The sequence below is a fragment of the Clytia hemisphaerica genome, unplaced genomic scaffold, assembly GCF_902728285.1.
Source record: "Clytia hemisphaerica strain Z4C2 unplaced genomic scaffold, Clytia hemisphaerica genome assembly, whole genome shotgun sequence".
NCBI classification, from domain to species: domain Eukaryota; kingdom Metazoa; phylum Cnidaria; class Hydrozoa; order Leptothecata; family Clytiidae; genus Clytia; species Clytia hemisphaerica.
The window spans coordinates 759,603-776,579 of NW_027103590.1; the positions used below are offsets into that span (position 1 = coordinate 759,603).

The following is a 16,977-nucleotide window of genomic DNA, read 5'->3' on the forward strand; positions in this document are numbered from 1 at the left end:
TAAAAAAATGAATACCTTTGTTGTAACTACCGTAAAGAAGGAGGTAATTTCTGATGTAGATGAAAATGTATTTCAAATTAGGTTGTTTTTTTAGGAGTAGGGGTGACTGTTTGCTGTTGAAATTATTCCATTCTCGTTACTATTTATCAATTCATATCCAACAATACTGATCACTTGATACATTGCCCACTGGGCATTTAATAAGGTCAAAGATTATGTTTTTCTCTATTCGTTTTGATGCTTTTTCAAGTATTTAAATTTACTCTAATAATTCACTTCCTTTCATATTTTTCAGTGAAATTATTTAAAAAACAAAGTCCCAGCAATGAGGATAATATTAATAAAAATGTAACTTGTTCAAAAAGAAGTCATCACTGATCACAATATGGGAATCAAAATATTGGAGAAATTTTCCTTTTGGAATAACAAAGATGGCTTCACCCCCATCGACGTGGTTTGTTTACTACCCAATGGTATTTGTCATACGTTCCCGTCATTACGCGCCGATACGCCGTTGAGTCAGATCAAGGAGAAATTATGGCAAGAAGCCACTCGTTTCGCAATGGCTTCCATGTTACGATCGCGTAACCAATATGTATTTGCCGTCGTAAGCCGTAACGGGGGTACGGAAGAACTCATCAATGAATCTTTATCGTTGTTTGATATCAAGCCCGTACGCCCGTATTTGAAAGTGGTCGAACGACAAGGTGATGAGCAACTCAAACAACTGAACTCTAAAATAAATCTCTTGATCGGTCGGCCAGCATCCACGTCAGCTAAAGATGAGCAAGTTAACGACTTACGTACGCGATGTATGTTGTTTTGTAATCGTATCTCGGAGCAGCGTAGCCGCGCGTCTTGGGAGCGACGCGCTATCTATACTTTCCCGCCTGATTTTGAGGAAGATACAGACCTCCCGATTGCTTTGCAACGAACTCTAGATACGCTAGATGGGTTTATTGCGATCTCGATACACTACAAGTACAACCATGTTCTACACAAGCAAACACACCGCGTCTCTCATAAACTACACCCGAGAGATCTGATCGAGAAGGGTTTACAGAAGTTTAACATCAACAATCGTACCAATGAAAAACCTGATGATTATGTACTCAAAGAGCTTGGAAGTGAAAATTATTTCCTCGGACATGTTGAAAACGAAACAGAGATTTATCGTGAACGTCCACTTATACAGTATAAGGTATGTTGTATTTTGTTTTGTTTCATGTAACACATGTATAGCTGACTCTCTCTCTCTCTCTCTCTAATTCGATCTCTAAGGGACCAACACAATCACTTTCTTAGAATTAGAAATTCGAATTAGCGCGAGTTCACTGTAAACACGTCTTTCGTCCTTTCCAAGATTCATCAGTGCTGCTCCTGTATAGAGCATAAACATACAAATGGCTTTAAAATTAAAGTTATGAATCATTTTAGAGATTTATATGAGTTGGCTCATTGAGAGAGTTTCTCTGCTGCATACTACCAGATTTTTTTTATTTCGCAGCTCAACTACTTAATTGTACTGTCTTGTCTTCTTTCAAGTCAACCAAATATAAATGCAAATATTTTGCATATTCTACCTCCATAGCAAAGAAGGTTTAAAATTATGAGAACGATAACTTTGACATCCAAACCTAAGATCTCACACAAATCTACCTTCACTTTCAGTTTGTTTCGACAAAATTCGGCCTACTAACACTTTACTAATAATCCTATAACCTCTGTTATCATAACTCCTGATGTGAATCGGCTATCATCCAGATGACTTGTATCATTTTGGGATCCGTCCTACTATGATGCTAGTCTCATCTTGATGATAGTATTAAAGATTTCTATTGGAGTTGGCTCATTGAAAGAGTTTCTCTGCTGCATTCTGTGATATTACATGAAACGGTTATTTTGTCGTGTTATGAGGCTCCTTTTATCTTGAACAAGACTTTCTTGTTTACTTTAATCGAATAAATTTTCCTGAGATGAAACTTAGAAATTCAAAAAATAAAATCGTAAACTTTCCTAGATTCATTTTCGCGAATCAGCATTTTCACATATTTGGCTTGTGTTTATTTCCTCAAAGTATTTAAAAATGACTTTGAGAACGTCAATTTTTGTCAGAAATAACAGTTTTTTAAGTAGTTATCTTAAAAATTCCGCGTGGATGTAATTTCGCGAGTCAGCAATCTCACGCGATTTTGTGAGATTTATTTTCGTCCGCATAAGCCATAAGCCAATTGTCATCGTTACATTTTTTCATTCTTACAAAGTATATTCGCGAGTGTTTGTTATGGGATCGTCAAATCTGTTTGAAGATCGTTGAACGTTCACAGTTAGACGTTGGCAAGATCGAGCGTGGATCCAACGAAGTACCGCCACCATTACCGAACAAAGAACGAGAATCGAATCGATTGTCTCTGTGGGATATCACACCGTCAACTATGTTGCGATTGAAAGTTCATTGCGCACTGAATATCATGGCTGATGCTAATATGTGGGTGAGTGTGACCATATTTAGTCTTTATCAAATTTTGGCGGGGTTAAATTTTGCGGATTTTGCGGATTTGGGTGTCATCCAAACAAAACTGAAAATATGTACTTTTTGAATGTTTACTGACATCAAAGAGGCGCTAATAATGCGTATTTCAAAAATCAACATGCATAATTTGACAGTAAGAGGCACAAAATCGTGAAATTATTGTCTCCTAATAATGCCATCCGCTGAATTAAGTTTCCGCGAAATCTTAAAATTTCGCGGATGAGCTCAACCTCGAAATTTAATCCCCGCCAAAATTAATTCCATTAAAGTGTCACAACCTCGTCCCCGTGAATTTAAGGCTTTATTATGTTACTGATTGACGCCAGAGAATATTATCTAGAGCTTACCTTAACTGAATTTATTTTCGTGTGGACTTCCTTTTTGCAAATTTATAATCTGAAATTTTCGCCTGGAATAAAATTCGAATCAGCTTCTTTTTATACTTAATATATCTAATTCTTCTAAGGGTTTAGGCGAAAATTTCCGACCTTAAATTTTTCCACGGGGACTAAATTTGGCAAAAATCGCCAATTAAATCCATTTATGGTATTTCCCTGTAACAGAAAGAAGTACAAGTGGGTATTTTCCACGGTGGTGAGGAAGTATGCGAATCACAGATCACATCACGGCAAAGAGGTATCCATCCGGTGTGGAACGAATATCTAGAGTTCAAACTACCCGTCAGTAACATTCCACGCATGGCACGTGTATGTGTCTGTATTGTTGGTTGGAAGAAGAGAGAAGAGAGAAAGAAAAAGGTGAGATTTTGTCTTTTAAAGCGACATTAAAAAATCGAATGTTTGTAGGCCGAAGACCTGGGCTCCAAACATTCGAATAAGTTCCAAAGTGGAATAGACGTTTAATTGCGTAGAAAAAAGTTAAATCATGTTGACAAATAGGTTGTGAAATTTAAATTCTTTCACTTAATTTTGATTTATAGGAAGCTGTCCCGTTAGCGTGGGCTAATATTTCAGTGTTTGACTACAAAGCCATCATGAAACAAAGTACGCATCGAGTGAATTGCAAACAACACACTGCTCGCTCTATCAAAGGCGATCATTCTTTCTTCAATCCCCTTGGTGCTGTCTCTACCGACGCTGGTAGTGAATCGAAGGGGCTCTGCATTGTCATTGATTTCATGAAATTTGCTCATACTGTGGTCTACCCCACTGAGCATTATATTCGGGATTGCGCGATGCATAGTCCAGAACGCCGACGAGAGGTGACAGTGTTTAATAATCGTACATGGGACAGTTGGCGACCACAGATTGAAGAGCTGATTGGCCACGATGCCCTTTATGATCTTTATGATGACGATAAGGAATTGCTTTGGGAATGGAGGTATGTTTTTTGTACAATGTACAACCTCTTTTACTCGAATGTCTCCTTAACTCGGACAAGTCTGCTGGTCCATTTAGTTACAAATACCTCATAAACTAGTCTCCATAATTCGAAATTTTCATAACTCGTTCGTTCGTTCGTTCGTTCGTTCGTTCGTTCGTTCGTTCGTTCGTTCGTTCGTTCGTTCGTTCGTTCGTTCGTTCGTTCGTTCGTTCGTTCGTTCGTTCGTTCGTTCGTTCGTTCGTTCGTTCGTTCGTTCGTTCGTTCGTTCGTTCGTTCGTTCGTTCGTTCGTTCGTTCGTTCGTTCGTTCGTTCGTTCGTTCGTTCGTTCGTTCGTTCGTTCGTTCACTCGTTCACTCGTTCACTCGTTCACTTTATCAACTCTTGGAACGCGATCGGTTATCATTCACATTCCAAGGCGTGAAATGTACTTTTCTCAACCAGGTGATTTACTCAATTTTTCATGTGGAAACTTTCTGGTACTGAAAATTCCGATCAATGCCATAATAGGTCTGTGTATTTTCTTGTCCTCTTTTTCCCTTTCAGAGAGAAATGCTTAGAATTGTATCCAGAATCGTTACCAAAGATCCTGAAATGTGTCAAGTGGGATAACCATGAAGACGTGAAAGAGGTACCTTTACACTCTTGTTAATGTTAATGCTAATGTGTATATTCTTTAAAGTCGAAAAATGTGTACAAATCTGTACTAGCTTTAAAGCTAATAGAGTTCGACTGCTAATTTTACAAAATAAATCATTCATCATCATCTGTTAATGCCCAATCACTGACGATTTCTTTTGTAGAGCATTTTGGTTTGTAATTTGAAAATATTTTTGTTTGGTTTTGTAATTTGTGTGTTCAGTTTTGAAGTCGACTACATGTTTTTTTTAAGCATACAAAAATCTGAAAACAGGCTCAGAGATGCTTAGGTCGAAAACTTAATAAAGCTGAAAAATGCTTGAGGGATGCTTAAGTCCAAAGCATAGATTTAGGGAAATACTGAAAATACGTAAAAGTCCAGCCAAAAAAAGCCAAAATCAGGAAAAAAACATTTTTCGTAGGCTCAAGTAATGCTTGCCATATGCTTCATTTTCCCCATATCTGAGCCTAGATATGCTTATAAGTGCAATGCTTATAAAAAAAACATGTAGTTCGCAATGTTGTTTTCTAATTCACCTTAGAAATTCGAACGTTCATTCGAATCACGCATAGCTGACGACCAGAATTTGAAAACAAGATAGCCAGCTCTAAACCTGGACACGATTCCTATATATGGGTAGCTCGATCTAGTCAAGTAATTAGAGATCAGTGGGTGCTAAACGTTTTATCGTAATAACATAGCTATATAAGAACAAGCCTTCGACGGTGGACAAAAAAGTTAAGAACATTTTTGACTTTTTTTGACTCTGACTCTGACTTTAGACAGTGGCATCTTAAATGTTTAGATTCACTTCTTACTGAATAAATGGAATTTATCACGGATGGAAGTGGAGATTGCTTTGGAGTTGTTGGATTACAAATTTCCTGATATTGAGGTCCGACGTCTCGCTGTTCAAGTACTCGACTCCTTAAGGTAATATTGACAGTTTTAAATTGTGAATGTGTGTTCCCACAATCCAATTGAAGCGGTAAGCAACTGGAAGCTGAGCAGTGTTACAACTTTTTACGGTAATCCGTCCAGTTAAGATGCAAATACACAATTCCCGTCTTGTTTTTAAAACCCATTAATCCCTGATTTCCATATTCAAAAAGTTGCAACTGGAAGCTGAAAATAGGCGTGAAGTAGGTGCTTTTTTGAATGGAAATTGATGAAGCGTGAAAATGATCAATGGCGACTGACCCTTAGTTCTCTGATATGTATCAATTACTATGCATGGTTAACCCACCTGGCACACGTTGTTTCAACGTTTGTCAAGCATTATATGGACGTTGTGAACATTATATGAACTTTGAAACAACGTTGTGTGCCAAACTGATAACTATACTTTGTTAACTCTCTTGTTTAATAATCCTCAAATTACTTTCGCTCCTTTTTAGTGATAGCCAACTTGAGATGTACTTTCTTCATTTGGTCCAGGTATGATATCCCTTCCCCCTCCCTTAAGAACAAAATAAAGCAGCATGAGGTTCCTATGAAACTTCTGCTCATTCAAGGCTCAATTTTCTTCAAATGGATAAACAACATTTGAGTAAAATATTATCTAAAGTTATAAGTAATAGTTATCGGACAGATGTCTGATAACTGGTTTATCGGTGACCCAAAAAATGCACTTTTTGTGTTGGAGGACACTTTTGTAGCAAAGTGACGCTAGATTGCTTCTACCGCTACAATGCAACAACATCTTTTCGTCAATTTATATTTTTACATGTAAAATACAAGATATATTGTACTCTTTTTAACCAATCAGATTGCAGATATTTTTTGGATCGCCGATAAAGAATGAAACTTGTAGATTTTGGTACTCTGAATTTCACATCGCCCGTATGGACGACAAGCATCGACCAAATCTGATGGTTTGATGAAATTCTGAGTACCAAAATCTACAAGTTTCATTCTTAACAACTTATAAACAGCTTTGAGAAATCATCGAGAACTTTTGGCACTAAGAAATATTAAATATGAAATTACAGTTGACGGTCTTCAATACGACCTTCTACTATTAGATACGCTGCCTAATCGATGACAATCCAATTCCCTTTGATAATCAACTACAGTTTGAATTTTTCCTTGATTTCTTACTTCTGCTACGGGCCAGGTTACATGGCTTACATCATACTCGATTATTTTCATATTCCTGAATACTTAGGCGTTGAAGTACGAATCTTACATGGACTCGCCTCTTGCAAGATATTTACTGAAAAGAGCTCTCAACAATCGACGAATTGGACACTACCTGTTCTGGCATCTCAAGTAAGATTTCTTTACACAATTTTTTAATAACTGTAATTTGTATTAGTCTAATGCTATTGTTCAAGTAATCTGTCGATAGCCCATAATATCTTGAACGCGACTGATCTTAAGCGTTCTTGTAAAATCCATTCTACCCCCTCCCTACTACTATTTGCCTAAGCTCGGGTAAATTATCAGTTACAGTTGATTCTCTCTAATTCGATTTTCAAGAGACCAAGGATTTTCTTCGAATTAGAGAATGATTCGATTTACAGAAAGTATTTTATACTAATTTCTAGCTGAGGGGACCAATATTTTAGTTCGAATTATATAAAAATTCAAATAGAGGTTCGAATTACAAAGAGTTGACTCCCCAGGGTTGCGAGCTGACCGGTTGGGGTGCCGCCCGACTTTCGACCCTTGGACCCTTACCGGGACTAAAAAGAAGAAAACAAAGAAACATTTTGTGAATTTTACGACCCTTATTGGGACAAATTTGACCAAATTTCCATCTTTCCGGGGGTTAAAAGTTGAAATTTTCCTATTTCTCCGACCCTTAGTGGGCCTGAAATTTGATTTTTTGATTTTTCCGACCCTTAGTCATAGTGGGACTTTGGAAATCCAAAAAGGTACCCTTAAGGGCGGCACATACCGTACCCTCCATTTGCCTAAATACCCCTTCCCCGAGAGTTGACTATAGTAACCTTTGATTGACTTTATAGAGCAGAAGCAGGGAATCCGGACTACTCGTTGCAATTTGGATTGATATTGGAGATTTATTGTCGTGGTGCTGTTGACCATATTGATATCTTAACCAGACAGGTTGGTAACAAAGTTTAGCCCATCTTCAGACGTTACGGTCTCGTATAGCTCCGTTGTGGTATTTTTTACGGATAGGAAGTGTTCATACTCATTTCGGAACGCTTAAGAGCAAGAAAACGGAGCAGTTCCGTTCCGATAAAAAATAGAGGAGCGAAACCGTTTCGATCTTTTTTCCTTTGTGACGTCTTCATTTTTAACGTTTCGAATTTTGGCGTTCAGATAGTATTTCGGAACTGTTTCGTTTCGGAGCGATACAAAACCATAACGTCTGAACATGGTCTTAGTCTTTAATTTTGATAATGCAGAATAAGGTTTGATCCCTCCCTCCTTAATGATGTCGGTTAAGTGTTTTGAAAAAAATGTATTTTAAATTTCATAAATTCCCTTTGAAAGTATAAAAAAAGGACATAGAAAAACTACACGAAACTGACAGGGGAAAAGCGCTTTATATCGTCGTTGCTCCTTTCCTTTGTGAGAAAATGAGATTTAGATCTTCTGTCAGGGATGTGAACTATTCCTCTTCCTTTGAACGAAGCTACCTACAGTCGGGGGAAAAAACATGACAATTTTTTTGGATGAACTGACTCTCAACATCAATATTATGTTTTGGGTAGGGGGGGCAAATCACCTTTAAAAATACCTTTCTGATCAACATTTATCTCTTGAATTGTACATTCATTTCGTTTCAGTAGCATAGACAAGAGGGACGCAAAATATGTGTAGGAGATAAGATTTTTATGGCACAGTAATCATCTTTTTGTTTCGTGAATAGATATTATTACAGTGTCATAAAAATCTGATCTCTTACACATTGTTTGCGTCCCTCCTGTCTATGCTACCGGTTGTTTGAATATTATTTGCAGACAAACTTTTGGATTTTTATCTCATTAAATTCTCATTTTTTTTTTCAGAACGAAGCAATTAACAAGATGAAAACTGTGACTGAAATTCTGAAGTCTTGTAATGATCCCAAGGATAGGGTATGAACATTAACTTTTCTCTTTGATGTACCTACACCTTTTTTACATTAAAGGAAGAAATTTAATTTGGCGAATGGCCGAAAAAGTTTTTTCAGAGAGAATTTAATTTGGCGGTCAACTTAAAAAATTGAAAAAAACGCCAATTAAAAAGAGGAAAAACCTCTGAAATAGCACACAGGGGGAATAAATAGAGCAACTTAAATTTGGCGGATGGCTGAAAAAAATCAAATTTGGTGGGAACTTAATTTGGCGGATTTTGACCAAATCCGCCAAATCCGCCAAATTTTAACGGACTACACGTTTTTTTAGTTAGTAACGGAAAATAATTGGTCCCATGAGTATTCTATACTTTGGTACAGTTCCTAAATACAGTAACCTAGGGCTGATTTAGGCAAGAAGATAAGTTTTGACGATTCCACTTTTTACTGTTTAGCTTTTCTCTGGATAAGCTGTATAATTCCGTTATTCACTCTCTCTAGAAACTGAGAATGATGCGAGAATGTTTCCAAGGACCAGCGTATATTAATGCTTTCAAAGATATCACATCCCCTCTTGATCCGCGCAAGAAACTTAAAAGATTAAAGTAAGCATTATTATCATTTTCTGCTTTTTCCATTGAGACAAACAAGACGGTCTGTGAAGTTTTGCTTTCCTTTGGATTATGGCAATCCCTCAATGATTACGATCATACATTATGGATCCAAAGTTCTTCATTATGAAACCCTTATTTGGTTAAATTTAACGTGTTGGTCACTGTTAACCATTTGGCTATTTAAAATCCATACATGGGGTGCAGGGGGTGGATGAAATGTGTGGAAAATAACAAAAGATTTGCGAAAATACTCTTGGAAAAATTCTTGTTCATACCTCAAAGTTTTACCCCCCTCCTGGAAGTTTAGAATAACAATTTACCCTCTGGAGGAATAAAGAACTTTCCTTAGACCCCTTGGAAATTCTTCTTCAAACTACCCCATGGAAATGGAACGGCCCATTAAAATGGCTTTCTCATAACATAATTACCGTATCGTGGTCAGCTTATATTGAAGAGATGATAACCTTTTCTTCATTTTTGTCACTTTAGGATCGAGAAATGTAAGTACATGGACAGCAAGAAGAAACCATTATGGTTGGTCTTTGAAAACCAGGATGAAGAAGCTGATGACGTTCTCATCATTTTCAAAAATGGCGATGGTAAGATGACTCGATTCTTTCTTTTGAACTCTTGGCAAAAATCAACTTTTACAAAATGTGGAGAAAATCCACAGTATTATCAAATTAGCATAATTTTTCACTGATATCTTTTACCGGGCACATGCAAAACCCTAATAAACCCCCAAAAATTTCAATAGACAATACTGAGTAAAAAGTAACTACACCACACAAAAGTATCGAAAATGAACATAGAAGACTCTTTCAATTATCTCTCAATATTATCGCATAATGAAATTTATCGAATACTAAAACATCGAATTAAAGAGCGTCAACTGTATTTCTACTATGTACCAGAGTTATCTCACGTATATTGCTTCGTACTACGGAAATGAATTTTGAAATTAGCCGTAGATATCAGACAACTGACAACTGTATTTCTGTTGTGGCCAGTGCATTTTAAGCTAATCTTTACGAGAGCTAAACAATTAAGTAATTTTTCCTCCTTGACAGACTTACGACAAGACATGTTGACACTTCTCTCTCTTCGCCTGATGGAGAATGTATGGAAGACTTCTGATCTGGATTATGGAGTCATTCCGTATCGTGTACTGTCGACCGGTCCGATGTTAGGCTTGATACAGGTTGTACCGAATGCGGAAACCCTGGGTCGTATACAACATTCGAAAGGGGGTGTTTTCAAAGAGGATGGACTTTTCAGTTGGTTGAAAGAATATTGCGATAATAACACAAGGTTAGTTTGTTAGGTTGAATTCCAAATCACGGTTTCGAAGTTTTGAAATTTTAAGGGAGTGGTCTTCTATTCTCTTGTATTTCTCCTGTGGAGATTAATTGTAACTGCCACTAACTGTTAGCGAGCACCTCCCCAAAAACCGGGATTTTTCATCATTGCGTAGAAAAAACGCAGGTTACGTCTAGTATAGACTAACTAACTGTAAACAACGTTAAAATTTTCATCTTCTATTCCTATGTGTGATTCCTATGCAAGTCTTTCGGGAAAAAAATCAATGGCAAAATGACTGATAAGTAAATTCTTAGACCAGGAATATTCCGGTCAAGTTAAGTGGAGTTGTTGACAAATATTTAAATTAGGTTGAATATCTTATATTTCCTTCGTACTCTTTTTTTAGCTTGAACTGATAAAAGGTTGAACTTGTGCATGTAAAATAAATGTTTCATAACATATCGTTTCTTTCATTCTAGAAATCCGAACATCGATACATACATCAACAACTTTACGAAAGCCACCATCGGATACAGTGTAGGGATGTATGTTTTGGGTGTAGGAGATCGACATAATGATAATATTATGTTAAAGAAAGACACAGGACAGGTAATGTTCATTGAATTTGAAGCCTCGAAGGGGCTAGAGAGGAATCTTCAACCTTTCTAAAGCAAGAAAAAGTACCGTGAAAAACACAGGTCAAAATCATATATTGACGCTGTGCCGACGAATCGAGATTCTATTTAGCGCACAATCAACAAAAACAAAAGTAACCATGACGACCATCCAAGATCTTGGATGAAGTTGAAAGTTGATATTTTTATTCCCGTCGTTGAAAACACAACTAAAAAATATCATCAATGCTTTTTAAAAAGAGTCAGTGATATAGAATCATAACTCACAACACAAAGTCTGTCTATTTATTTGGGATGAGCTGGAGTTTTTACAAGATACTTCACTAATTGGTCATTTAAAGTGATAGAGATGACGCGTTCTTTAGAAAAAGTTATAACATTCTTTTATTGCATCTTAACGACCAACCAAATCAAATAAGAGCTTGTAAAAACTCCAGCTTGTCCCATTTATTTCGATTCAATTAAAAGTGATATTTCCATAATTAATAGTTTAGTAATACTGTTATACATTTGGGGATCATGTATAAGATTTATTTCGAAAGAAACTCACTTCGATGACACTTGGGGGTTTCTGGGGAATTCGTAAATAGTAAACTGCATACTGATACAGTCTGCTAGACATTAATAAGGTAATATTTGCTCTTCATCTTTGATTCTTTCTACAGTGATTAGATTGACACATGCGCGATGAAATTTCTATTATTGGTCTTCAGAGGTTAATATATTCTTTGAAAACTTAACCTCTGATACTCAGGGTAAAGAAAAAGTGAAGCCTTGAAATTGACCCATTTGTCCCGTATTTTGAAATTTGAAAACCACGCGGATCAAGTGTTTTCCCATCCAAAAGTTTCGAGGCTTTGCAATCAATGGTAATGCTCACTTTAGACTGGAGTCATTTATAATCTGTGGAATACAGTAGTAATATGCACTATATGATAATACGATCATTGTTACTGGATAAGTATCAGTTTGTACAAACTGTCCTTTTCGTTTTTTGTTTTTTTCCTATTTTGAACTAGTCGACTAGCATACTGTCTATGCTCACTTCTTTTACCCCTGTTTTCACCGAACGGCCAGTGATTCAAAAAAAAAAAAATATTTTCAGCTATATGACCTTGCTTGTGGGTGTTTTTGCTGTTTTTGCCGCTTGGGATGACTTTTAGATTTTTTAAATTTTTCTAGCAGCAATGGAGTAGTATTATGATTCACCCCGAGCCAAGTTTTTAATGAAATTTCAGAAATTTTGTAAAAATTTGTTCAGATTTTGGGAGCAGTGGAATTTAGCTAGACGTGGAATATCTTATTTAATATATATTTTTTTACTTGACCTCTACCAAACCTTTTTTAAACAGCTAAAAATGACCACTTGAAAAATATTTTAGGCTGACATATATACTCATATTATGCTTAGGAATTCTGCAAATCTGAGCCTTCATATGCTTATAAGCGTTATGCTTAAAAAAAACATGTTCAAATATATATGTATGCTCAAAACTACTAAACTAAAAATTAAAAATGATTGAATGAGGCTGAAAGTTCGGTCAATTGATGCTTGATGCTTGATGCGTATCAATAAAACGGCTTCACGAAACCTTTTAATTTTGTGTTGTTTTACTGTGTCCGTAAGAAAACTACCTCAAACGTTATGGATCCAAAGTACATTTCTTTAAATATTTCAAAAAGTGTCTGATATGAAACGAGAAAACTTATTTAAAACTGAAACCTTTATTCTCTCTTTTCATTTAGTTCTTTCACATTGATTTTGGTCACTTTTTGGGAAACGTGAAAAAGAAATGGGGATACAATCGAGAGAAAGCGAAGTTTGTGTTGACAAATGACATCATTTATTGCATCAACCAATTGAACCAAGAGAGAGGACGAGAAGGGGAAGATTTTAAACAGTAAGTTGTTTTCGGAAACGAAACTTTTCGGTAGGCCTTTCATTCGGGGAGGAGCCGGAGTACCCTTGCTGACCGATGGGGGTGTTGAAGTTCGAAAAATGGACCCTACGTGGGACTTGTTTTGTTGAAAAAAGTGACCTTGAATGGGCTGAAATTCCAAAATTTTCTCAAAATTTTCCATATTTTTCCAAAGTCCCCTAAAAAGGTACCTTACGAAGGACTGATTTTTCTATCTTGGTATTTTTGCGACACTACCTGGGACTCATGGAGGTAAAAACGCTAGCCTGACTAGGGGCACATCCTCGTACCCCTTTTTGCGCAAGCACCCCTCCCACTGGGCTTTTCATACAGTTGACTCTCGCTAATTCGAACTCAAACGGGGAATCTTATTTGTAATAAAAAAGAGGGTTTCTGCCTGACGGGGACTGGAAACAAGTTCGAATTATAGAAAAAGTTGAATAATAGAAGTTCGAATACATGATTTTTTTTCTTGGTCAGGCTCGTGTATGCTTAAGTCGTGCCGAACAGAAGCCAAGTTGCCAGAAATATGCCTACAGTTCAGCTGATTTCCAGGAGATGCGATACTTTCTTGAGGCCGAAAAATGGACTCAAAATTTCATCGCAAAATCGAACGATAAGACCGTATGTGAGCTCTGGGAACATTTCAAAGGGGATCTTACCGATTTGAGAAACAGATTCGTGCCTTTAAAAGAAGTTGGAAATTCTTATTGGAAGTGTAAAGGAATTGTTCCGTTGGGAGAAGAAATCCGTAAAGAAATCAGAACTAAGAAGCGACTGCATAGGAAGTGGGTCAATTCTTCAGACGCGGAAAAAGTCTTCAATAGAACACAATATGTCTCATCACGTAACCGAGTCAACAGCATGATCAGGCGAGTGCGTAGAAGTTATGAACGCAACATCAGTAGATCAGCAAAGAATAACCCAAAGCGTTTCTGGTCACACGTTAGAAATCAACTGAAATCAACTAGCCGCGTGACATCTCTACTGGAGTCCGAAGATGACAGAATCGTTGAAGCATGAAGATGTGGAGAAAGCCAATATTCTGCAGAAGCAATTTTGCAGTGTATTTACACATGAACCTGAGGGAGAACTACCTCCATTTGAGAAGAAAACAGAATCGATGATTAATATTCTTGAAGTTTCCCAAGAAACAGTAATAAAACAGATCAAACAGCTAGATGCAAATAAATCGTTCGGACCTGATGAGCTACATCCGTCAATGCTGAAAGAACTGATTGACTTTGTAGCAGAACCATTGAAGATCATTATGAACAAGACATTAGAAGAGAGCGTTCTGCCCGAAGACTGGAAGATGGCACATGTCACACCAATATACAAAAACAAGGGTGCACACAATCTGGCAATAATCTACAGACCTGTCAGCCTGACATCGATAATATGCAAAATGATGGAGTCAGTATTACGTAAAGTAATGATTGATCACCTTGTTCGAGAGAATCTTCTCTCAGACAAGCAATATGGCTTCATTGGCAAAAGATCAACAGTTACGCAACTACTATATTATATCGACCTTTGCTGCGAATCAATGTCTGAAGGAAAAGTAGTTGACTGTGTCTACTTTGATTTTGCAAAAGCGTTGATACAGTTCCTCACAGGAGGTTGATAAAGAAACTAGAATGTTACGGGATCAGCGGAAACCTGTTAAAATGGATTATAGCATTTTTATCAGACCGCAAGCAACTAGTCAAGGTTAACTCAGCTAAATCAACTACTGACCATGTCATAAGTGGAATTCCTCAAGGAAGCGATTTGCCAGAAAAGGTAGTCTCCGATGCATTTCTCTTTGCCGACGATACGAAGATAGTGAAAATAATCAATTCTATTAGAGACTCTCTAGTTGTTCAAAAAGATATCTGTGAATTGGAAAAGTGGTCCCGAGATTGGTTACTAAAGTTTCATCCTGACAAATGCCATGTCTTGACTATAGGTAAATTTGCTAATATTAAGCATGCACACAGATACCAACTTGGAGGTAACGAACTTGAACATGTTTTTGAAGAAAAAGACCTAGGCATCTTGATTGACTCTGAATTATCTTTTGAGGAACATATCTCTAGACAAGTCAATAAAGCGAATTCTATCTTAGGAGTCATCCAAAGAAGCTTCAGTGACCTGAGTCCTTCGGCATTTTGCACATTGTATACGACCTTTGTCAGACCGCATCTAGAATATGCACAATCAGTATGGCAGCCGAAATTACGCCGCAGCGTTAATCTGATTGAAGGGGTCCAAAGACGGGCAACAAGACTGATTCCGCAATATCGCAATCTCCACTATGAGGAGCGTTTACAAAGACTCAAGCTTCCATCTCTTGAGTTTAGAAGACTTTTCTGCGATATGGTCCAAATGTATAAGCATATCCATTTTTATGATCAAAAAACAACTCGGGACAAGCTAGTTAAAAGAACTCGTCCAGCCAGATTTCACGATCACGAATTCGTTCCAAACTTTGCTGCTGATGGTCTTCGAGGAGCGCAAACAAAGTCATTCTACTATAGAACAATCCCTACATGGAATGCATTGCCACGATTTGTCGTCGAGTCGACCTCCATTCACTTGTTTAAACAAAACCTTAATGAAGCGTGGAAAAGACACAAACTTAGATATTTAACAAATTAGAATTGTAATCAAACCGGTTCGTAGAGGCCCACCTCGGGCCTGTGAACTTGTATACTGTATAATAATAATAATAAGTTCTCAAAGCATCCAGGCATAGTTCATGTATATTACATGCTTAAGAATCATGCTTATGATTCGCCCCGAGCCAAGTTTTTAATGAAATTTTGTAAAAATTTGTTCAGGTTTTAGGAGCAGTGGAATGAAGCTAGTCGTAGAATGTCTTATTTTTTACTTGACCTCTACCAAACCTTTTTAAACAGATAAAAATGATCACTTGAAAAATATTTTAGGCTGACATATATGCTCATGTTATGCTTAGGAATTCTGCAAATCTGAGCCTTCATATGCTTATAAGCGTTATGCTTATAAAAAAAAAAACATGTAAGCGAGAGTTTACTGTGAATTATTTAATGGGCAACGACTGCTTCGTTTTGAAACCATTGCCAAGGTGAATAATATACCGTTAGTCTTGAAGTGGTACTTTTCGAACTCCTCTAGAAATCAATTACCATAGCAATATTCTTAAAACAAGGTAATCGTTGCTCGTAACATAATTTAAATTCAGTTCAAAAATCCAAACCTATATTGACTATTGTCGTGCAATGAAAAATAAAAGGCTTAATTAAAGATCAATTTTTAAAATTGAGTAAGTATAGTAGATGAAGAATTTACAACACAAAGGCTTTTCGTTTGAAGTTTCTTTCGAAAGTATAAAAATTCATTTCTCCCTGTGCATAGGTTCAAGAAAGATTGTATCGAAGCGTTCGCCTGTTTGCGGAGTCGAGGTAACCTCTTCATTACCGTATTTGCCATGTTGGTATCGTGCGGAATTCCGGAGTTGGATCATCCGGACGATTTGGAATATTTGCGTCAATCTTTAGCGATGAATAAAAGCGAGAAAGACGCCGTAGCACACTTCAAACAAGTTTTTGATGAAGCCTTCAAGAATCGAAGACAAACATCTATGAATTTTTGGTTTCATAATTTCCGACATTACTGGATCGGCTAAGTTTTGGGTTGATGTTGTAAGTTTGGGTCTATTAACGGTTTTTGTTTACATTTTCCCCTGCACTGTAAGTGATTAAAAACAAACGGGGTGGGATGTTTATCAGACATCGATAAATAGTTGATGACACCAACTTTCACTTATTTGAAGCACATCCCGGGGGGGGCAGCTGGGCAAAAGGACCGACGGGTATGTGCGGGCACTAAGGGTGTCTTTTTCAAGGCACCTCAAATGCACTGTAAGGGTCGGAAAAACTAGAGATGCACTGTAAGGGTAGAAATTTCAGAAAATTCTTGAAAAATCTAGATATTTTG

The 16,977-nt window shown here is 37.0% G+C and overlaps 1 protein-coding gene across 1 annotated transcript; it reads left to right on the forward strand.

Moving 5' to 3' along the window:
- Window positions 1–293: 293 nt before the first annotated feature.
- Window positions 294–16,818, forward strand: LOC136801541 (phosphatidylinositol 4,5-bisphosphate 3-kinase catalytic subunit beta isoform-like). Its single transcript, XM_067058182.1, has 16 exons — window positions 294–1,201; window positions 2,265–2,492; window positions 3,097–3,291; window positions 3,474–3,874; window positions 4,421–4,505; window positions 5,320–5,447; window positions 5,912–5,951; window positions 6,682–6,785; window positions 7,487–7,586; window positions 8,498–8,566; window positions 9,046–9,149; window positions 9,648–9,757; window positions 10,229–10,469; window positions 10,940–11,069; window positions 12,842–12,996; window positions 16,396–16,818. The coding sequence occupies exons 1-16, from the start codon at window positions 386–388 to the stop codon at window positions 16,664–16,666; spliced, it is 3,177 nt and encodes a 1,058-aa protein (XP_066914283.1). The 5' UTR covers window positions 294–385; the 3' UTR covers window positions 16,667–16,818.
- The last annotated feature ends 159 nt before the right edge of the window (window positions 16,819–16,977 follow it).

Bases quoted from the DNA above. Each gene is read 5' to 3' on its own strand.
- LOC136801541 (XM_067058182.1), top strand. From the start codon at position 386: ATGGGAATCAAAATATTGGAGAAATTTTCCTTTTGGAATAACAAAGAT. The intron at 6,786-7,486 runs GTAAGATTTCTT...TTGACTTTATAG, and splicing joins TACCTGTTCTGGCATCTCAA to AGCAGAAGCAGGGAATCCGG. The intron at 12,997-16,395 runs GTAAGTTGTTTT...CCCTGTGCATAG, and splicing joins GAAGGGGAAGATTTTAAACA to GTTCAAGAAAGATTGTATCG.